The sequence below is a fragment of the Saimiri boliviensis genome, chromosome 7 (genome assembly GCF_048565385.1).
Source record: "Saimiri boliviensis isolate mSaiBol1 chromosome 7, mSaiBol1.pri, whole genome shotgun sequence".
NCBI classification, from domain to species: Eukaryota; Metazoa; Chordata; class Mammalia; order Primates; family Cebidae; genus Saimiri; species Saimiri boliviensis.
The window spans coordinates 68,274,802-68,297,149 of record NC_133455.1 but is presented as its reverse complement, the minus strand read 5'-3'; the positions used below and the strand labels follow the sequence as shown (position 1 = coordinate 68,297,149).

Below are 22,348 nucleotides of genomic sequence, written 5' to 3'. Positions count from 1 at the left end.
TTATTGCTAAAAAAAAAAAAAAAAAAAAAAAAAAGACAGGGTTTCACCATGTTGGTCAGGCTGGTCTTGAACTCCCGACCTCAGGTGATCCGCCCCCCACCTTGGCCTCCAAAGTGCTTGGATTACAGGTGTGAGCCACCACGCCTGGCCGACATTTATTCCTTTTAATAAATGTCATGGTACTCTGAGTTTCCCTTTCATTTAATTTCAACAATCTGTCAAAAACAGCCCATAAACAAATGCTGAATTACATTCTGTTGACTTTTTTAAAGGCTCTAGACTACAAAAACAACTTGTATGTCTCCCACCCTTACCACCCTGCTACTTTTCCATATACCACAGGCCACCCATAGACACAAAGCCAGGGGGTGAAGTTGACATGGTCTACTTGGAGCCGGTAGACAGGAGGGCGATGAGTCCTGATGAAGCACTTATGGACAAAATGTATTTCACTGTGGGGTTGAAGTTCTTCAGTATGAAGAAGGAAGCAACAATGACCGAGACTAGAAGCAGATTGTTGTTACAGAAGATGGAAAATGTAGCTTCATAATCAGCAACTTCATTCCCCTTCCACAAGATTCTTTCATCTTTTTCCTTCCAAGACATCTTTCTATTATCAGCTTCAGAAAGTTTTTGAGTCACTTCTTTGGAAACAGCATCCTACCTCTTCTGTGCTACTTTGTGCTTGAGAACAAATGTCACATTCTTATATGCAAAGGCTACTAAATATGTGCTTACTAGGGTCATCACACTATACAAAACAGCAGACTGAAGATCCAGGGGCCGGGCGCGGTGGCTCACGCCTGTAATCCCAGCACTTTGGGAGACCGAGGCGGGCGGATCACAAGGTCAAGAGATTGAGAGCATCCTGAGCAACATAGTGAAACCCCATCTCTACTAAAAATAGAAAAATTAGCTGGGCATGGTGGCGCATGCCTGTAGTCTCAGCTATTCAGGAGGCTGAGGCCGGAGAATTGTTTGAACCCGGGAAGTGGAGGTTGCAGTGAGTCAAGACCGTGCCATTGCACTCCAGCCTGGCTCCTGGAGATGGAGCGAGACTGTCTCACAAAAAAAAAAAAAAAAAAAAAAGAAGATCCATATGTCATGTTCTCCAGTATAACCAGATGGGGATGGCAGACACAAAGAACACGTTCCCAAGGACTTGGCTGAGAGGTTGAGGCTGAAATCCTGCAGGAGCAGGTCCTCCTCGGACTGCTGTTTGGAGCTGCCTTTGGGAGCCATCGCAGAATGGGAGGCAAGAGCCTGTTATTTTTTTTTTTAGTAGAAACGACGTTTCACCATACTGGCCAGGCTGGTCTCGAACTCCTGACCTCATGATCTGCCCACCTTGGCCTCCCAAAGTGCTGGGATTACAAGTGTGAGCCACCATGCCTGGCCATGCTGTGTTTTTAAATGTTCTCAGATAAACTACGCAAAACAGGGTTTGAATGATGTATCTTTATTATATTGAGGTTAAATCAAAAGGAAATGTTTCATATAAAACACTGAGGAAAATCACTTTAAAAGAGTTATCCTAAGGATTAAATCTAAGCTTGGAGGTAGAACAGTCATGTTGCTTCTAGCATCCATAAGACAGCTCCAAGGTGTTACCGCAGAGAGACGGGCAAACCATAGGCTATAGGTGCAGCCCCAATAAGATACTTGAGTCGGGGAGCTTGGCGGGCCTGGTTTACATAGTAGAGAAGTGGGGCTCCTGGGCCTGCTCCAAGCCAGCCCTGCAGCAGAGCTTCCGTGTAGCGGTCAATGTCACGGTCAGTCACATCCCAGAGATTACCCAGAAACAAGGGGCTGGGAAAAGAGAAGGAAGAAATAGAAAGTAAGGGCTCTAAAACAGAATCCATAGGAAAACACCATTGGTGGTGGGGGTGGGTGAGTAGATAGGATTGAACCAATGAGAAACTCTTTGGCCCTTAGTTACAAGAGAAGAACAGAAGGGAGCTAAGTGTTAATGGTTCAGGCATGCCAGGGAACTGGGATAGGAGGAAGGTGGGGCATAAGAGGGGCGGGATTCAGACCTGGGAAAGAACGTGGGGTGAGGGCAGGAGTCTTAATGCCCTAGGATGGGTCTTGCCTTTGGAGACTCACCAGCCAGCCATGATGTACTTGAGCACGATGCCAGCCCCCTCCAGGTTTCCATGCACAGCGAGGGCCGCACTGCTGCAGCCAAACAGCAGGGCCACTGCCCGGCAGCTCAGCCGCAGGACAGCCTGCCCATCAAGGAAGCGGGCACCAGCCCCATGCCCTGCATAGCTAAGGCAGAAGAGGGTGAGATGAGTCTTGACCTAACAGTACCTGACCTCTGCCTGTGTCTCCAGAGGCTCTGAAGTCCCAAAGCAACCCATGGTGACACCTTCCTTAGGACTGCCCCTCTTCCCACATCCCTGCCTTCAGCACTCACATATACAAATCATGCTTTGTCAGGGCTTCCTGCACCTGTTCGGGTCTTGGCACCTCCCCAACCACTCCTTTCCAGCCAGCTTCACTGCAGGGAAAAGGTGGGAGCGAGAATAGGGAAATGCACGGCAGGGGTCATCAGACAGAAGGTGGGCTGCGACAGTTGATTCTGGAGAAAAGGCTTGTTGCCCCTGTATGTTGTCTCTACCCTTCCCCACTCCCCTTCTTGTCTTCACTCCCCTGACCTGCTGAAATTGGCTCGAAATTGTTCCTCTGTGCTTGACAGGTTATTGTGAGGGTTCAGGACATAGAAGGTACTTCGTGGATCCACCCCTTGACTCAGCACTGGCGAGGCCCCATACTGAGGAGGAAACACTGGCGATTAGGATGCTGGTCTCACCAAGAGACCCAAACTCTTAACAATCTCAGCCCCTTTCCATGCCTGAGCCACTCCTAGGACCCTCTCCTATTTTCCCAGGTCTCTCTGCCCTTCTTTCTTCACGTCTTCCCCAATCGCCAGTCATTCCCAGACACCACTCCCTGAACCTCACCTCTTTGGTGATGGAGTAGCTGAGTAGGAAGCGGAAGGAGGGCAGCCGGGTGACAGGCAGTGCCTGGAGGCAGGGCATGCTTTCCCATGGCAGCTTCTGCAAGTCCTGGGCAAAAGGCACTAAGAGATTACCATCCCCAGCCAGGTATATGCAGAAGTCAGAAGGGGCATGGGGATGAGTCGGTACTTACTGCCCAGTAGACATTACCCTCTGCCCCAGCTCCTTACCTTGTCTAGGACCAAGACAAGGTGCCTATTGCTTGGTACTGTCAGGTCCTGTAGACGTTCTACTGCCTCATTCAGGAGCTCTTGGGCTCTCTCTGGCTGGGTTGGGCACATCCCGTAGGCCAGGGCCTGAATGTCCTGAGGGGTGAGGGCACTGGCGCCACCGAGCATGATCTACAGGGGAACAGTGGTGGTGAGCACCATCTTCATTCATTCATGATGGCTGCTGGGAAAGGATTGAGCCAAGCTTCTTCCCCTTCCCTGCTTTCTTTTTTTTTGAGACGGAGTCTCGCTCTGTCGCCAGGCTGAAGTGCAATGGCGCAATCTCCTGTCACTGCAACCTCCGCCTTAGGTTCCAGCAGTTATCCTGCCTCAGCCTCTCGAATAGCTGGGACTACAGACAGGTTTTTTTTTTTTTTTTTTGGAGACAGAGTCTGGCTCTGTCGCCAGGTGCCAGGCTGGAGTGTAGTGGCGCGATCTCGGTTCACTGCAACCTCCACCTCCTGGGTTCAAGCGATTCTCCTGCCTCAGCCTTTCAAGTAGCTGGGACTACAAGCACGCACCACCATGCCCAGCTAATTTTTGTATTTAAGTAGAGATGAGGTTTCACCATGCTGGCCAGAATGGTCTCGAACTCTTGACCTCGTGATTTGCCCGCCTCGGCCTCCCAAAGTGCTAGGATTACAGGCATGAGCCACCACACCCGGTGGACACAGGGTTTTACCATATTGGTCAGGATGGTCTTAAACCCTTGACCTCGTGTCCACCTGCCTTGGCCTCCCAAAGTGCTGGGATTACAGGCATGAGCCACTGCACCCGGCCTTTTCTTTTTTTTTTTTTTGAGATGGAGTCTTGCTCTGTCACCCAGGCTGGAGTGCAGCGATCTTGGCCCACTGTAACCTCTGCTCCCCAGGTTCAAGCAATTCTCCTCCTGCAGCCTCCAAGTAGCTGGGATTACAGATGACCCCCGCCATGCCCAGCTGATTTTTGTAGGCAGGGCTTCACTATGTTGGCCAGGCTGGTCTCAAGCTCCTGAGCTCAAGCAATCTACCTGCCTTGGTCTCCCAAAGCGGTGGGATTATAGGTGCAAGTCACTGGGCCCAGCCCCCTTCCCTGCTTGCCTCACTCACTTTCAGCAGAGTGGGGTCAGGATAACTCCAGCCACATTCTTGCAGCAGCTCCTGTAGGCGGGAGGCCTCCTGGGCAGGGCCGGGCTCCTCCCTGGACGGCAGCAGCAGCCCCTTCCAGCAGCCCAACACAGACTTCTCTAGGGAAGCGGTGAGAACCTGAATGCAGAGGGCAGAGCCTTCAGTCAGAGAGGAAGCCGAGCTTTTCTCACAGGCACTGACATTTTGGAGATGAGAAAATGTGTTATCCCATGTGCATATTTGTCTAACTAACACATCTTTCTGCTAGTCACAGAAAGCAAGAATTTAGAAACTTTCTTCATTTTCTGAGACTGGGAGAGTCTAGACTATAGTCTATCCCTCTGTTGTGACAAATATGAACAGGTGGGCAATGGAAGCTAAAACTGGGAAGCTGATAGTTGGGTTTAAGCCCTTTGTTTTTCTGTGTATCGTTAAATATCCATCGCTGCCGGGCGCGGTGGCTCAAGCCTGTAATCCCAGCACTTTGGGAGGCTGAGACGGGTGGATCACGAGGTCGAGAGATCGAGACCATCCTGGTCAACATGGTGAAACCCCGTCTCTACTAAAAATACAAAAAATTAGCTGGGCGTGGTGGCGCGTGCCTGTAATCCCAGCTACTCAGGAGGCTGAGGCAGGAGAATCGCCTGAACCCAGGAGGCGGAGGTTGCGGCGAGCCGAGATCGCGCCATTGCACTCCAGCCTGGGTAACGAGAGCGAAACTCAGTCTCAAAAAAAAAAAAAAAAAAAAAAAAAATCCATCGCCATATATTCTTCAATTTCTGGGCTCTGAAGTTCTCCCCAGGTGACAAGTTTTTTTTTTTTTTTTTAACTGGGGTCACGCTCCCCACCTGAACCCCTCCCAGAGCCCTGGCAGGGACATTCAGGGGCATGCACCCAAGTGACACAATTTTTAAATTTAGACCTACACTTCCAGAAGGGATCTGAAGTAGCTTTAGCACTGACCCTGGCAGAGAAGACACTGGGACGCGCCCCTACCCAGGTCATTCCTAGGGCAGGCCTGACCCCACCCCAGCAGCACACACCTCCATCCTGTGGTCCAGCGCTAGCCGCCCCGTCCACCATTCGCGCTTGTCAGTACAATTGCTGTTCTCTTTCTGTGCCTTCTGGATGGCATCGAACTCATTCAGGGCTGAACTCAGAGGAAGCTTTGGGAGACAGGGCTGTGAGAGCTCTGCCTATCCACGTGATCACCTTCTCTCCCTCCCATAACACAGAATGTGAGCAGCTTGACCCGAAGCCCAACCCAGCCCAACTTTGCTCCATGGCCCAGGAATCCTACCTTGTTTTGGGCAGTGGGAATCTGCACAGTGACTGGGGGGCTGTCCTTTTCCAGCCGGGTCAGCAGGAGGGTGTTGCCCACAGTTCCGGGCTGGAGGGTGACCAGGGCCAACACACACACAGTCACCCCTGACACACGGGATACGAACAGAGTAATTTCAGCTGTTAAAGGAATTCCCTTCCCTGTCTTGGCACTCAATCCCTAACTTTCACTCAAGACAAGGTCAAGAAGTCTGCCCCAGTCACTGGAGTTCAAGGTACTCTCTTTTGCTCTAATAGTTCCCTGTGCACAGAGACCACATACTGTACTTTGTGTCCCTCACAGCAACTAACAAAAGGTTGTGCACAGAGTGAGGCACTCAAATCATGTTAATATGCTTCATGTTAGTATAGAAGACCCCAGACATCTGAACCCACCTCTGAAGAAAGACACTGAATTTGCTGGTAATTCAAAGATGAAGTTTTTTGTTTTTTTAAAAAACCTTCCTGATTTAAGATGCTAACAGGTAAAAAGGTATGACATAAGGGCCATAAATCTATGTAAACTAACCAATGCCTAAAACTCCTTCACCCAGCTCCTCAGTAAGAAGATGCAGAAGAGGACAGAGGAGCCAGCCAGAAGCCTGCCTGCATACCACTGGGAATCAGAGCCAGGAGCTCCTGGAAACTCTCCTTCTCGGGCTGGGGGAAGTGGCCAGATCCCGAAGTCCTGAAGGAAAAGAGGCGCTGGATGCGGGCCAGCGGGACATCTCCAGGCGTCTCCTGAAGGCTCAGCCCCTGCAGCTGGTCTGCTATTTCAAGTGATCCTCGGTGCTTCTGGGCCTTGCTGCGAGCAACACAGGGCGGGGTGAGGTCCCCTTCCTTCAAAGTCTGGATCCTCTCTCCAGTCTGGCCCAGCAGGAGTCTTGGGGATGCTGGGTACCCACCTGAGCTGTCTGTGGAGGTGGGTGAGCAGCTGGTGGCGACAGGTGATGGAGACAGACTCGGTGACAAGGAAAGCAGTAGCATAGGGATCCCAGTGGCCCAGGCACAAGGCCAGGAAGCGGCAGAGGTGGGCATAGAGCCCACTTGGAGGACAGTGACTAATGCCCCGGAAAGCAACACTCAGGGAGTCACAGATGGAGTCCAGGGTGGAAAGACCTAGAAGAATGTCAGGACACTTGGTACAGCTTAATTCCTTATTTCATAGTTGACAGGAACTTTCCAAGAAGGAAGAGTCCCTGTCTCATCTCCCACATGGCAAACAGCAGCTACCATTTATGAAGGGCACCATGCCAAATGGGGTGCTGTGCAACTCACAGGCATTAGCTCACTCCACCATGCCCCTAAACCCCATTTTACAGAAGGAATGGAAGGTCAGAGAGCTTAAGTGACTCGTACACAGCTCATAGAGAGAGTGCTGGGATTCAAACACAGGTTCAGAGGCTACTGGGTCCAGATCAGAATCCAGCCTGGAAAGACAGAGGGATCAAGAGCCCTAGAGGCTCAGCCCTCTCCAAGTGACCAGCGCCAGGGATGGCATATTCACCAATGGCTACAGGAGCTGAGGGGGGCTGGAGCCGAGGACCGAGATCCTTGTCTGGGCATGGGCTGGGCAGCTCCTTCTTGCTGGAATCCAGTCTTACTAGCTCCCATTCTTCAGAGGCTGCCTCTGGGCCCGGCACTGGAGGCTTCCCATCTGGGGAGAGAGAAGGCCTTTTTCACAGTGCTCCCTCCCCCTGCCATCTTCATTTTTCCTTCTGTAATCCACTCCCTTAGAGCCAGCAAAAGAGCGTTCTTTCTGTACTCCCTTGGCAGCACTTACTGCTTGTGCTTTGCCCCAGGACACACCCCAAAAATACGCACCATCCACCTCACCCTTGCTGTCCTACCTGAGGCAGAGTCTTCCCCGTCAGAGCCCCTGAGGATCTCAAAGCTCATTTCTCTCCAGTTGTCAGTCAGTTCCTCCTCAGGGATGGTCCTCATGATCTCAAGGCCAGGTCTGGCCTGGTCACAAAGGGCCCTCTGGGGACACTGCTCCTCACAATGTCTTGATGCCACCTTCTTGGCCCTCCGGCTCCTGCCACTCAGGCCAGGGTTCCCAGGGGCACTACCTGGGGCAACCACTACATCTGTCTTTAGGCTCAGGCCCTTCCTTGCTCGCCCCCGGCCCCGGGAAGCAGTGCCCCGTCTCTTAGGCTCCTCTGCCAGCCAGACCTCGGCTGAGACAGGGTCTTCCAAGTCACTGTCATCACTGAAGTTCACCTGAGATCAGAGGGAAAGGGTGAGGGGCCAAGGGGTCTTCAGTGACAAGACACCTTGTGACACAGCAGGTGGCGCTGTGGAGGCACCCTTACCTGGGACCCTGGAAGATTTTAGAACTAACTTCCCACAAGACACCCAACACTTTATATCAGGGGCAGCGATTCTTGGATGTGGAAGGAGGAAGAAAAGGAGGGAGCAGAAGGTGGGATGAAAAGGTAAAAGGAATGTTCGAGTTAAGGAAAGTGCCTCTGTCTGAAGCAAAGGGAGACTTGGAACGAGGTCCTGCTGTCAAAGGTGTTGGTCGGGTGCGGTGGCTCACTCCCGTAATCCCAGGACTTTGGGAGGCTGAGGTGGGCAGATCACCTGAGGTCAGGAGATTGAGACCAGCCCGGCCAACATGGTGAAACCCCATGTCTACTAAAAATACAAAAATTAGCCAGGTGTGGTGGCACACACTGTAATCCCAGCTACTCGGGAGGCTCAGACAGAATTGTTTGAACCTGGGAGATGGAGGTTGCAGTAAGCCAAGATGGTGCCACTGCACTCCAGCCTGGGTGACTGAGCAAGGCTTCATCTCAAAAAAAAAAAAAAAAAAAAAAAGGGCCAGGCGCGGTGGCTCAAGCCTGTAATCCCAGCACTTTGGGAGGCCGAGGCGGGTGGATCATGAGGTCGAGAGATCGAGACCATCCTGGTCAACATGGTGAAACCCCGTCTCTACTAAAAATACAAAAAACTAGCTGGGCGTGGTGACGCGTGCCTGTAATCCTAGCTACTTAGGAGGCTGAGGCAGGAGAATTGCCTGAGCCCGGGAGGCGGAGGTTTCGGTGAGCCGAGATTGCGCCATTGCACTCCAGCCTGGGCAACAAGAGCGAAACTCCGTCTTAAAAAAACAAAACAAACAAACAAAAAAAAAGTGCTGGGGTACTATAGATAGCAGATTAAGGTTCCACTAGGCCCTGGGGAGTTATTCCATGGGGATACCTGTGATATAGAACTCTCTATTCTAGGACCAATCCCACCCAGCACTACCACTACCACCTAGCAACAGTCCCAACTCACCTTGAGGCGCGTCTGGACTCTCTGTTGTACCCTTGGGGCCTGGGGAACTTCAGGCTTGCTTTTTGTAGGGCAGACTTCCTCAAACACCGTGAAGGGGACATGAGGGCCAGCCTGTCTGACCCGGCCTGGAGGCCTAGGTGTGCAGGGCAGTCCTTTACCTTCCAGACCTTTCTGAGAGGTATTATGGAGGCGCAGGGGAGCACAGGCTACCTGTTGGCGCCCTCGTCCAGAACGTTTTTGGCTCCGAGTCTTAGAGGGCTCTGAGCTGGGGATATTTTTTATTAATGGTGGCTGCCAGCCCCAGGAGCTTGCAAAAAGTTGGGGAGCACAGCAGTTGAGGCCAGCCAGCTTTGTGAGGGCCCAAATCAAGAGCAGGCTGGCTCGCCAGGGCTCTAGGTGAGGTAACCGTGCTGCTACAAACTTCAGCCCTGACTCTAAAACCTTCTGCAGGCTCTCGTTTGATGGCTGACTCAGGCCCTCCAGTGCCAGCTGTGTGTATGCCTGAGCCAAGATCTCATCCAAGAGGTTTGGAACCAAGGAGGGGGGTGTCTTATGATTCAGGGAAGCTTGGAGAGCTTGGGTGACGCGCTCTGCAGCTTCAGGGCAGCCCTTTAGCACGAACTGCAGCAGATCCAGACCCTGGGCCTGGTGGCCCATGGCCAGCTGCACCCCTGCCTTGACCAACACCCAGCGCAGACAGACTGCTGTGAGGACAGGGCTGGCACAGAGCGTGCAGTTGCAGGTGGGTGAATGGGACAGGAATTTGGGGCTGGGCTGGGGCTTGGTTTTCAAGACTGGGGAGGAGTTTGTAGACGGTGCTATGGGACCAGGCTCCTTAGCCACAGTGGCCACCAGCTCCAGAGCAGGGCCTCTTAGGAAGAGCTCCTCCTCTGGGAGCTGCGAAGGACAGGGGACCTGGGCCTGCTTCTTCCCCTTCTGTAGGTGGACCTTCTTCACAGAGTCCAGGTGCTGGGTCACCCCACCAAACTCTGGGGAGAAGGCAGAACAAGAATTACAAAACCAGGAGAAATGGTATCAAGTACTTCCTGAGCTACCTCAGGGCCCAATTCCCTGTTATATATGTGTACATATATATATATGTTTATATATATGTACGTATATATGTGTGTGTGTATATATATGTACGTAGATATGTGTGTGTGTATATATATGTATGTATATATGTGTGTGTATATGTATGAATTACTGTATAACATACCAAATATTAGTACGGCTTATTATTTTTCTTTTTTTTTGAGACGGAGTCTCACTCTGTCACCCAGGCTGGAGTGCAGAGTGGTGTGATCTCAGCTCACTGCAATCTCCGCCTCCCGGGTTCAAGCAATTCTCCTGGTTCAGCCTCCCGAGTAGTTGAACTACAGGCGCCTGCCACTACGTCTGGCTAATTTTTTGTATTTTTAGTAGGGAAGGGTTTCACTGTGCTAGCCAGGATGGAGTACGGCTTATTATTTTTTAGATAAAATCTTTACTGTTTTCTTTCCAACCAACAGTGGATCGAACACAAAGCTCCCATACCTGCAACTCAGGGCCCACATGGCTAAGAAAAGCAGGCTGGCCCCAGGAGGCCCACACCTGAATCCTGCCTCCTGCCTCCTGCCCCGTGATCCTCGCCCCAAACATGGACTTTCTCATTTAACAGATGAAAACAATTTATGCTTCCACCTAGCTTTACAGGGTCTAGTGTGGGGCAAATGAAAACAAAGTATATGTGAGGAGACAAAATGTGTCATAAATGCAGTGTTTTATTATTAGCTTCAGCCCTCCTGAGGATATGTTTGTGCTACTCAATACAGTAGCCACTAGCTACATGAAGTGTGGCTAGTGTGACTGAGGACCTCAGTTCTAAATATTATCTAAATCAAATTTAAATAGCCAAAATGTATTAGGAAGCACTGAAAACTAGAACTAGGGTAAGTCTGGGGCAGGCTCTCTGAAGGAGGGAGACCAATAGTTGGATTGAAGTCAAGGGAATGTTGCACTGGGACCAGAAGTCAGTATCTGATTAAAAAGGGAACAAAGAGCCAGGCGCGGTGGCTCAAGCCTGTAATCCCAGCACTTTGGGAGGCCAAGGCGGGTGGATCACGAGGTTGAGAGATCAAGACCATCCTGGTCAACATGGTGAAACCCCATCTCTACTAAAAATACAAAAAATTAGCTGGGCATGGTGGCGCGTGCCTGTAATCCCAGCTACTCAGGAGGCTGAGGCAGGAGAATTGCCTGAACCCAGGAGGCGGAGGTTGCGGTGAGGCAAGATCGCGCCATTGCACTCCAGCCTGGGTAACGAGAGTGAAACTCCGTCTCAAAAAAATAAAAAAAAGAGGGAACAAAGGCCTGGTGCAGTGGCTCATGCCTATAATCCCAGCACTTTGGGAAGTCAAGGCAGGTGGATCACCTGAGGTCAGGAGTTCAAAACCAGCGTGGCCAATATGGTGAAACCCCATCTCTACTAAAAATAAAAAAATTATCTGGGTGTGGTGGTGTGCGCCTATAATCCCAGCTACTTGGGAGGCTGAGGCAGTATAATCACTTGAACCTGGGAGGCGGAGATTACAGTGAGCCGAGATCACACCACTGCACTTCAGCCTGGGTGATAAAGTGAGACTGTCTCAAAAAAAAAAAAAAAAAAAAGGAAGGTAACAAAACCTTTACACAGAAAGATGTGCTGTAGTGTGTGTCATTTCAGCACTGTCTATGGGCATGGGGACATGGCTGCTCACCTGTGCAAGACTCGAGCAAGAACAGAACCTGCTGCAGGTCTGACTGACAGAGGTCAATGTCACTGCGGGCCAGCTCCAGCTCGCCCTTCAGCACCAGGAACAGGGCACACCTTGTTGAGAGAGGAGAGGAGAACCAATCAGAGCAACCTTTGTTTCCCTGGAGAGTCTCTCTTTGTCTCTTTACCAGGCCAAGCTACCTCAGTCCTTCCCTGCCTCCAAAAGGCATTCACTCCCTTAAGCTGATTTAAAGGCTCCCTGGGGGAAACCCTGAACACTTCTCTCTAATCCCAATGCTCTTTGTGCATTGGGACAGGATTTCCCAAACTGCATTCCTCAATAAAAGGATCCTGGCCAGGCACACGGTGGTGAATGCCTGTAATCCCAGCCCTTTGGGAGGCCGAGGCAGGCGGATCATGAGGTCAGGAGATCGAGACCATCCTGCTAGCATGGCGAAACCTCATCTCTACTAAAAATATACAAATTAGCTGGGTGTGGTGGCACACCTCTGTAATCCCAGCTACTCAGGAGGCCAAGGAAGGAGAACTGCTTGAACCCCGGAGGGGGAGGTTGCAGTGAGCCGAGATCACACCACTGCACTCTAGCCTGGTGACAGAGCAAGACTGTCCAAAAAAAAAAAGGTTTCCTGTGTGGCTAGATGCAGTGGCTCACAGCTGAGGCAGGCAAATCACGAGGTCACGAGTTTGACACCAGCCTGACCAAATGAAAAAACCCCCATCTCTACTAAAAATATAAAAATTAGCTAGGCATGGTGGCACGTGCCTGTAATACCAGCTACTTGGGAGGCTAGGGCAGTAGAATTGCTTGAACCCAGGAGGCAGAGGTTACAGTGAGCTGAGATGGCACCACTGCACTCCTGCCTGGGTAACAGAGCAAGACACTGTCCCAAAAAAAAAAAAAAAATCCTGTAGGAAAACATACTTAGAGAAACACTGTACACTAGATCTCCCTTTTGGAAATTTGCAAAGCATATCCGCATACTGAAGGACAGTATTTTATGTCCTATAGGAAATAAAAACATCTAACCTTGACTAACTCAGCATTTCCCACTTATTTAGCCATGGAGTGCCTTTTTCCACGAATGCCTCTAAACATAGCATGTAGCCTGTGTGTGGAACAGTTTGGAATCCATGGTCAAGGGTGCATGGCACTCTGGTACCATTGTAGACATCCTCTGGCCCTATACTCACTGGCTTGGTATCTGCAGCTTTGTTGTAAGTTTTAGGGCCTCCAAGCAAAAGGCCTTGGCTTCACTCACACTACCCAGGCGGCCCAGGTGGCAGACCAGCTTCTCTGAGCAGCTCAGCACCTCTGAAAGAACCTGCCATTTTTGTACCAAATTTTCACCTACAGCAAAAGAGAGAGATAAGACCAGCATCACTCAGCCACAGTGTGGATCCTCTGGAGACAAAACTGCAGACCTCCCATATAGCCCGTCCATTCCAACAGGGCCCTGCTCTCCTCCCCAGACTCACCATAGTCCAGAAACGATGTTGACACAGCTGCTTTCTGAGTTGAGAGGACATCACTGCCCATCAGCAGGAGGATGATACTTCGGAGGAGCTTATGGGAGTCTATGAGAGCTATCTCAGGTGTCTGCCAGCCTGTGGTGGGTGGGGTGAACAAGGGAAAGGATGCAGCCAGAACTTCACCACCTTCTGTTACTAAGGCAGCAAAGCCTACTGCCCATGCTTCCTTCTGCACTGAGACAGACAGAGCTAATCAATCTCAGAACTCCTTCCCTCTGAGATCCCATGGGGTCTCAGAATCCTTTCAGCTGGCCAGGAGCAGTGGCCCATGCCTGTAATCCCAGCATTTTGGGAGGCCAAGGCAGGTGGATCACCTGAGGTTAGGAGATCGAGAGTAGCCTGGCCAACATGGTGAAATCCCGCCTCTACTATAATATAAAAATTAGCCAGGCATAGTGGCACATGCCTGTAATCTCAGCTACTTGGGAGGCTGAGGCATTAGAATCGCTTGAACCCGGGAGGCAGAGAGGTTGTAGTGAGCTGAGATTGTGCCATTGTACTCCAGCCTGGGTGACAAGAGCGAAAACTGTCTCAAAAAAAAAAAAAAAAAAAAAAAAAAAAGCCAGGCACAGTGGCTCACGCCCATAATCCCAGTACTTTAGGAGGCCAGCGTGGGCAGATCACGAGGTCAGGAGATTAAAACCATCCTGGCTAACATGGTGGGCAGATCACGAGGTCAGGAGATTAAAACCATCCTGGCTAACATGGTGAAACCTCGTCTCTACTAAAAATACAAAAAATTAGCCAGGTGTGGTGGCAGGCACCTGTAATCCCAGCTACTTGGGAGGCTGAGGCAGGAGAATCGCTTGAACCTGTGAGGCAGAGGTTGCAGTGAGCCAAGATCGCACCACAACACTCCAGCCCGGGCAACAGAACAAAACTGTCTCAAAAAAAAAAAAAAATCCTTTCAGCCTAGTATTAAAGACAATCACTAATTGTTTAGAGTTAGCAGGGAAACTGAAACCCATCTGTTATCCCAGGCCTACTCTGTGCAGGTTCTAGGTAGGCTGGGCCACACAGTTAGCCAGCAGAGAGGACAAGGTTTGAGAAGAGCTGACAGCAGACAAACCATACATGTCATCCAAGGGGAGCCATCTACCCTATTCTTTCACCTTGGGCACAGAGCTGCTCCCACAGGGTGTGTGAGAGGCTGTTTGATGGGAGGCTAAGGTAGACTGCCACCAGCTGCAGGGCCTGGACACGAAGCAAATACCAAGCCTTGGAGGACTTCTGGAGGGCAGGATCCCGAAGCACAGACAGCAGCAGAGAGACACCCTCAGTTACCTGAAGGGGAGAAGGGGCCAGGGGAGGCAGTAAGTGAAGTCAGACAGGCAGTTTGGAGCTTGAGATGCCCTGGAGATTATGTGGCCCCATCCCTGAAGGCCCTGGGTATTAGAAATATTTTAGAATTTTCTGAATATTTGCCTGGCTTTTGAGATCTCCCTGGAGCTAGGCAGAATGTTCCCAACCCTGAGAAGCAGTAACATTTGCTAGCTTTACCCTTGCCAGTGACTTGTTCGCTATTTTAGGAATGATAAAACCATAGAGAAGAAACTAGAGCATGAGAGGGTAGAAGATGAGCCTAAGTCACACAACTAATCTGGGAGAAAACTCAAGTCTCTGTGATCCCCCTGGATTTCTAGTCCAGAGCCCCCATTCCTTCCCAGGATCACTGCTGTTTCAGCTTTTCGTCAGGACAGACTTTCTCCCTTGCCGCTGAGGAAACTGGGAAGAAGGAAAAGGACCATATCTCTACCACAGGAGGACTGGTGAGCAAGTCACAGGGGAAGGCAAGGATAGAAAACATGACTGCCTGTCAGGATCAGGAACATTCTGCCTAGCTCCAGGGAAATCTTGAAAGCCAGGCATATATCCAGAAAATCCTAAAATCTTTCTAATACCCAGGAGGTTAAGAAAGTGAGAAATACCTTCTGGTGAGTCCAGTAGAGTTGACTTCGAAGTAGATCACAGGTCAGGGAAAGGAGCAGGTATGTGTCAGTGGTCTGATCAAGATGCTTCAGGCTTGAAGCTGCCTCTTCCAGGTGTAACTAAGGAAGCAATCAGAGGGTGCATGAGGAAAGGCAGCCAGTCTCTTCAAATGAAAGTGGAGTAAGTAAGGCCAGCCACGGTGGCTCACCTTACAAAGTGCTGTAATCCCAGCACTTTAGGAGGTAGAGGTGGGCGGATTACCTGAGGTCAGGAGTTCGAGACCAGCCTGGCCAACATGGTGAAACTCCATCTCTACTAAAAATACAAAAATTAGCCAGGTATGGTGGTGCGTGCCAGTAATCCTAGCTACTGGGGTAGGGGAGCTGAGGCAGGAGGATTTCTTGAACCTGGGAGGTGGAGGTTGCAGAGAGCCGAGATTGTGCTATTGGACTCTAGCCTGGGCAACAGGGTAAGATTCTGTCTCAAAAAAAAAAAAATAATAATAATAATTACTGTATTTTGGTTGGGCACAGTGGCTCACGCCTGTAATCCCAGCACTTTGGGAGGCCAAGGTGGGCAGATCATGAGGTCAGGAGTTTGAGACCAGCCTGGCCAACATGGTGAAACCCCATCTCTACTAAAAATACAAAAATTAGTTGGGTGTGGTGGCAGGTGCCTGTAATTCCAGCTACTTGGGAGGCTGAGGCAGGAGAATCACTCGAACCCAGGACACGGAGGTTGCAGTGAGCCGAGACTGTGCCATTGCACTCCAGCCTGGGTGACAGAGACTCCATCTCAGAAAAAAAAAAAAAAAAGAATTACTATATTTTGTCAATGGAAATAACACCACTAAAAACAGAATGATGTCTTCTGTTTCTAAAGTCAATATACTAGAGTGATGTGAAAATAATAGTAAAAGTGAGTTATTTTGTGGCAAAGTTATCTAGGAGTAAAAACTAACTGCAAGTGCCAGCAAGTGTTCTTGGGGCAAAAGGAAACAGGTTAAGCAGGAAAGGAATAAGATCACACCTGTGCCTACTAGGGGTCATTAAGAAGACGAAGTTGGCCGGGCGCGGTGGCTCAAGCCTGTAATCCCAGCACTTTGGGAGGCCGAGGCGGGTGGATCACGAGGTCAAGAGATCGAGACCATCCTGGTCAACATGGTGAAACCCCGTCTCTACTAAAAATACAAAAAATTAGCTGGGCATGGTGGCACGTGCCTGTAATCCCAGCTACTCAGGAGGCTGAGGCAGGAGAATTGCCTGAACCCAGGAGCTGAGATCGCGTCATTGCACTCCAGCCTGGGTAACGAGAGCGAAACTCCATCTCAAAAAAAAAAAAAAGACAAAGTCGAAAAGGGAGAAACTGGAGGCAAGCAGCCCCACCAGGAGACACTGTGATACCTCCATGTAAGCAATGAAGCATCAACTAGGGCAACAGAACCAGTTAGGAAATACAAGATTGGCAGTATGTTCCTGCAGCAGAGTCTGTATGTTAGACTTAATGTTAACAACTGGTTTTGCAGGAAGAAGGACAAAGATGCCTCCCCTGCTTACAGCTGCCTCCAACTGCTCCACATTCTACAATTCTCCAGCCAATTGTAGTGGTAGAAGGCTGAGAAGCTGCCCCTTTTATATCCTGTCTTAACAGAAAAGAGGTGAGTTTCTAAAGCCGCAGGCCCCCTGCAGTCCCCAGACTAGGCTGGGTGGGCACTCACCTGGGCATAGCTGGGACAGCCAAGGGTCAGGAGGAGCTGGGTGATGTGGCACGACGAGCCAGCGGCCTTCGCGTGGTCCTTCAGTTTCTCAGAGACAGTCCGGAGAAGCAGGAGGACCTCCAGAGCCTGCAGGGGCTGATCAGTAGGAACAGCCAAGTTTACTCTACCGCTGGCTCAAGCCTCCGTTTCTACCCTCTGCTCCCCAGCGCTTTGGGACCTTGGGCTATAGTCTGACCTCATGGCCTGGTTGGAATGTGGTTACCCAGAAGAAGCAACCATCACCCTGCCCCTGCTGTTTTAAAGCCTAGATGCCAATCATCACCAATAGCCAGGATTTTCTGAGTACTTACTAAGTGCCAGGCAGTGTGCCAAGGTTTACATGCATCAAATCATTTAGCCTTCATGACAACTCCAATTCCAGTTTTACAGTACAGGAAGCTAAGACTCACATAGGTAAAGTTGCTTGTCTAAGTTTACATAACAGGTATGTGGCAGAACCAAGACTCAAATCTAGGGTTGAGGTAGCTTCCCCTGCTAGAAATATGGTCTATTGGCTCACACTTAACAGCATGTATAATGCCTTTTTTTGTTTTGTTTTGTTTTGTTTCCTAATGTGGGCTTTAGGGAAGAGCTTCAGGAAATTTGTGAAAGTCCCTGAAATAAGAATGTACACATGAGGCCACGCAGGTGGCTCACACCTGTAATCACAGCACTTTGACAGGCAGAGGCAGGTGGATCACCTGAGGTCAGGAATTCAATACCAGCCTGGCCCACATGGTGAAACCCCGTCTCTACCAATAATACAAAAATTAGCAGAGTGTGGTTGTACGTACCTATAGTCCCAGCTACTCAGGAGGCTGAGTGAACCGCAAGAATCCCTCAAACCCAGGAGGTAGAGGTTGCAGTGAGCTGATATCGTGCCACTGCACTCCAGCCTGGCTGACAGAGCAAGACTGTCTCGAGGAGAAGAAGAAAAAAAAAGGCGGGGCACAGAGGCCCACACCTGTAATCCCAGCACTTTGGGAGGCTGAGGTGCATGGATCACCTGAGGTCAGGAGTTTGAGACCAGCCTGGCCAACATGGTGAAACCCCATCTATACTAAAAATACAAAAAAAGTAGCCAGGAGTGATCATGTGCCTGTAGTCCCAGCTACTCAGGAGGTTGAGGCAGGAGAATCACTTGAACCCAGGAGTCAGAGGTTGCAGTGAGCCAAGACTGTGTCACTGCACTCTGGCCTGGGCAACAGAGCAAGACTCCATCTCAAAAAAAAAAAAAAAAAAAAAAAAAGGTACACATAAGAATGTTAAGAATGTAAAATTGTGTCCAAAGGCAACTATGGGTCCAGGCGCGGTCACTGACACCTGCAATCCTAGCACTTTGGGAAGCCAAGCTGGGCGGATCAGGAGATCAGAAGATCAAGATCAACCTGGCCAACATGGTGAAACCCCGTCTCTACTAAAAATACAAAAATTAGCTGGGTGTGGTGGCATGTGCCTGTAATCCCAGCTACTAGGGAGGCTGAGGCAGGAGAATCTCTTGAATCCAGAAGGCAGAGGTTGCAGTGAGCTGTGATCATGCCATTGCACTCCAGCTTGGCAACAGAGCGACACTCTGTCTCTCAAAAACAAACCAACCATCTATGTATTTTTCTGATAGGTAACAAATCATCTAATAATTAAAGTTAACTTTTTTTAAAAAATGAAACAGCATCTTGCTCTGTCCCCCAGGCTAGAGTACGGTGGCACAATCTAGGCTTACTGCTGGCTCCAGCGGTTCTCCTGCCTTAGCCACCCTAGAGTAGCTGGGATTACAGGCACATGCCACTGTGCCTGCCTAATTTTTTAAAATTTCTTGTAGAGATGGGGTTTCACCATGTTTTCCAGACTAAAGCTAACATTTGAGGACACCATTTACACAATATACCTTCCTTGCATTGCTGCACTGAATAACGCCATAGGTAGTAGTATGGCCCCTATTTTAGAGATAAAGAAACTTGGGCTTAGAAGGTTAAGCAACTTGCCTGAGGCCATACATTAATAAATGAGGCAGCTGGGACTTAAGATAAGACTGGTCGCCAGGACTGGTGGCTCATGCCTGTAATCCTAGCACTTTGGGAGGCCGAGGCGGGCGGATCACAAGGTCGAGATCGAGACCATCCTGGCTAACATGGTGAAACCCCGGCTCTACTAAAAATACAAAAAATTAGCTGGGCGTGGTGGCGCATGCCGGTAGTCCCAGCTACTCTGGAGGCTGAGGCAGAAGAATTACTTGAACCTGGAAGGCAGAGGTTGCAGTGAGCCGAGATCACGCCACTGCACTCCAGCCTGGTGCCTGGCGAGTGAGACTCTGTCTCAAAAAAAAGATAAAACTGGTGATACAGCCCTGTGCTTGACCATTGACTTTCATGACTTCTCAGCAGGCTCACAGGCCAAAGAAGGTGAAGGTGCTGTTTCTGGTTTAGTCCTTTTTTAAATGGGTCCCCCCTTGATGCCCTGCCCCATTACCTTTGCCACCAGTTGATAGAGGGCTGCTAGGATCTGCAGTGAGGCTGCTGTCTGCTGGAGACATCGCACAGCTGGGGACTGCCCCTTTGTAAGCAGCTCCTTCCACAGGGCCAGGGCTTGGTCCAGGCATTTGGATTGAGCTGTTACGCCAGAAGAAAATGATTGGCTTCTCAGCATGGGCCATCTGGAGAGAAGTTGCCTTTCTCTATAACATCCTCTGCCCTTTACGCCAACCTCCTGCTGCTTCCACAAACTCCTACCCTACAAGGTCAGGCTCTCCCTCACCAGGGGTCCCGTTCCACTCAGGAAGCCATGGAGATGCCCACACCACACTACATTTACCCCTCACCAGCATCTGCAGCCAGGTTGAAGGCAATGTTACTGTATAGGAAACGATCTTCCTGGAATTTATCCTCATAGTTCAGGTCATTGATTTCAAATTCCTCCAAGTTACCAGGGACTTGGGCTCTCCGATCCCGCTCGATACCCTGGATTGGAAGATTGGGGTATAAAACAGGGCACAGTGCCGGGCGCGGTGGCTCAAGCCTGTAATCCCAGCACTTTGGGAGGCTGAGGCGGGTGGATCACGAGGTCAAGAGATCGAGACCATCCTGGTCAACATGGTGAAACCCCGTCTCTACTAAAAATACAAAAAAATTAGCTGGGCGTGGTGGCACGTGCCTGTAATCCCAGCTACTCAGGAGGCTGAGGCAGGAGAATTGCCTGAACCCAGGAGGCGGAGGTTGCGGTGAGCCGAGATCGTGCCATTGCACTCCAGCCTGGGTAACAAGAGCGAAACTCCATCTCAAAAAAAAAAAAAAACAGGGCACAGTGGTGTGTGCCTATAGTCCTGGCTACTCAGCAGGCTGAGGTGGGAGGATTGTTTGAGACCAGGAGTTCAAGACCAGCCTGGACCACAGAGAGACCCCCATCTCTAAAAACAAAAAAACCAGGGCTGGTACCAACCAACTTGCTGGGGGCCCAGGGACAATAATTCCTACACCCAGTTCTGCTGAACCCCACAGCAGCCACACTCACTTCCTGCATTTTGGCTTCCAGAGTACAGATGTAAAGCCACAGCAAGGCCTGTGCTTTATCGTCCAGAAGCTGATCTCTGGCCTGGACCTCAGGCCTCACAGACTCCAGAAGCTGCAGGGCTTCCCGGATAGCATCCAGAGCAGAGCTGCAGGGAGACGATGTGCTTAAGCTGGGCCTGCTACAAGCACCTGCCACGGCGCCCTGGGAAGGGCCGGCTACAGAACAGCTGGCCTCGTCCTTTGCATGTGCCCTCACGGCCACGAGATGAAGGGAGCACTCAGGGATGTGGGGATGGACACTGGTTCTGAAGAGGGCGAGAGGACCTAGGGCGAGGATCACGAGTGGCCTCCCCAGCTACTCCTCCTTACCAGTCGGCCTGCTGGGCAAAGTTGTGGTAGCAGAGCACCTGAGCCAGTTCCACCAGGTGGGTGGCTCGTGCCCAGGCCCCAGCTGGTGTCTCCTCGGGGCTCAGCTCCAGGAGGTCACAGATGATGTTGAAGCGTTCCTGTCCAGTGTTGGCCCGCACTGCCTTGTAGGCCTGCAGCTCCTCCCTCAGCAGGAGGGCCAGGGTCTCCGGGTCCCAGCCACTTAGGCTGTCTCGCAGAGTCCTGAGGGAGGGCATGCTCAGCACCAGGGTGAAGCCCAGGAGGCACAAAGCCTCTGCTCCCAGGTGAGGAGCCCCAGCTTTGGCTTGCTGAAAGCTCAGTAAGTTTCAGTCACGGCTTTCGAAGCCTAAATCAGATTGCATTGTTCCCCTGTTTAACAAACTGCAGTGGGCTCCCACTAGGAACCATTTCCAAAGCCCTGACCATGGCCTATAAGGCCCTGTGTGACCTGGCCTCTTCCCACCTTGACCACCTCCATTCCATATGGCTCCCCATTCTATACCACTGTTCTACTACCCCCAGCATGCTGGCTTTCTCAGGCATGTTCCCAAGCTCGTTCCCACCTTGCAGTCTTTGTATTTACTACTCCCTCTGCAAGGAATTCCCTTCCCTGAGATCTTTTTTTTGAGACAGTCTCACTCTGTTGCCCAGTGTGATCACAGTTCACTGCAGCATCGGTCTTCCAGGCTCAAGTGATCCTCCCACTTCAGCCTCCTAACTAGGTATAAGTAGACTATAGGTTCATGCCACCACATTTGGCTAATTTTTTTTTAAGTAGAGACAAGGTCTTGCTATGTTGCCCAGGCTCCCTGAGATCTTTATAGAGTAGATTCCTTCACATCCTCAGGTCTCACCTATCACTTCTTCAAAGAGGGCTTTCCTAAATAACCCACCTAAACTTGTTCCCTCTTTTGGCAAATTGCTCTGTTTAACTGTTTTCATAGAGCATACATGAAGGTGGGGCATGTTGGCTCATGCCTGTAATCCTAGCACTTTGAGAGGCCAAAGTAGGAGGATCACTGGAGCTCAGGAGTTCAAGACCAGCCTAGGCAACATAGTAAGACCTTGTCTCTATAAAAAAATTTTTAAAAAAAAAAGAACAGATAGCCGGGCGCGGTGGCTCAAGCCTGTAATCCCAGCACTTTGGGAGGCCGAGGCGGGTGGATCACGAGGTCAAGAGATCGAGACCATCCTGGTCAACAAGGTGAAACCCCGTCTCTACTAAAAGTAAAAAAATTAGGTGGGCATGGTGGTGCGTGCCTGTAATCCCAGCTACTCAGGAGGCTGAGGCAGGAGAATTGCCTGAGACCAGGAGGCGGAGGTTGCGGTGAGCCGAGATCGCGCCATTGCACTCCAGCCTGGGTAACAAGAGCGAAACCCCATCTCAAAAAAAAAAAAAAAAAAAAAAAAAAAAGAACAGATATAAAATGTACCTTTAAAAAATATCTCCCCAAGTAGAATATAAGCTCCATGAAAGCAAGAACATTGTCACCACTATACCACCAAGTACCTAGCACAGTGGCTAGCATATAGTAGGCACTCAATGAA

The 22,348-nt window shown here is 50.5% G+C and overlaps 1 protein-coding gene and 1 pseudogene across 4 annotated transcripts in view; both read right to left on the bottom strand.

The window, feature by feature from the left end:
• Nucleotides 1–353: 353 nt before the first annotated feature.
• LOC120364959 (translocon-associated protein subunit gamma-like) lies at nucleotides 354–1,349 on the bottom strand (annotated as a pseudogene).
• Nucleotides 1,350–1,421: 72 nt separating this feature from the next.
• ESPL1 (extra spindle pole bodies like 1, separase) overlaps nucleotides 1,422–22,348 on the bottom strand; it is a 32,051-nt gene continuing 11,124 nt past the window's right edge. For all 4 annotated transcript variants that reach the window (XM_074402681.1, XM_074402680.1, XM_039471858.2 and 1 more), the window contains exons 8-31: nucleotides 20,783–21,022; nucleotides 20,415–20,559; nucleotides 19,726–19,864; nucleotides 19,377–19,516; nucleotides 16,872–17,006; nucleotides 15,154–15,273; nucleotides 14,338–14,509; nucleotides 13,172–13,300; nucleotides 12,887–13,043; nucleotides 11,679–11,788; nucleotides 8,941–9,929; nucleotides 7,509–7,881; nucleotides 7,166–7,315; nucleotides 6,564–6,777; nucleotides 6,273–6,463; nucleotides 5,639–5,766; nucleotides 5,382–5,504; nucleotides 4,321–4,476; nucleotides 3,194–3,364; nucleotides 2,967–3,071; nucleotides 2,661–2,776; nucleotides 2,420–2,503; nucleotides 2,107–2,271; nucleotides 1,422–1,809 (exon numbers count right to left, since the gene is read on the bottom strand). In XM_074402681.1, coding sequence (XP_074258782.1) covers nucleotides 1,608–1,809; nucleotides 2,107–2,271; nucleotides 2,420–2,503; nucleotides 2,661–2,776; nucleotides 2,967–3,071; nucleotides 3,194–3,364; nucleotides 4,321–4,476; nucleotides 5,382–5,504; nucleotides 5,639–5,766; nucleotides 6,273–6,463; nucleotides 6,564–6,777; nucleotides 7,166–7,315; nucleotides 7,509–7,881; nucleotides 8,941–9,929; nucleotides 11,679–11,788; nucleotides 12,887–13,043; nucleotides 13,172–13,300; nucleotides 14,338–14,509; nucleotides 15,154–15,273; nucleotides 16,872–17,006; nucleotides 19,377–19,516; nucleotides 19,726–19,864; nucleotides 20,415–20,559; nucleotides 20,783–21,022 — 4,654 coding nt within the window. In that variant the 3' untranslated portion in view covers nucleotides 1,422–1,607. The remainder of the gene's footprint in view (nucleotides 1,810–2,106; nucleotides 2,272–2,419; nucleotides 2,504–2,660; nucleotides 2,777–2,966; nucleotides 3,072–3,193; nucleotides 3,365–4,320; nucleotides 4,477–5,381; nucleotides 5,505–5,638; nucleotides 5,767–6,272; nucleotides 6,464–6,563; nucleotides 6,778–7,165; nucleotides 7,316–7,508; nucleotides 7,882–8,940; nucleotides 9,930–11,678; nucleotides 11,789–12,886; nucleotides 13,044–13,171; nucleotides 13,301–14,337; nucleotides 14,510–15,153; nucleotides 15,274–16,871; nucleotides 17,007–19,376; nucleotides 19,517–19,725; nucleotides 19,865–20,414; nucleotides 20,560–20,782; nucleotides 21,023–22,348) is intronic.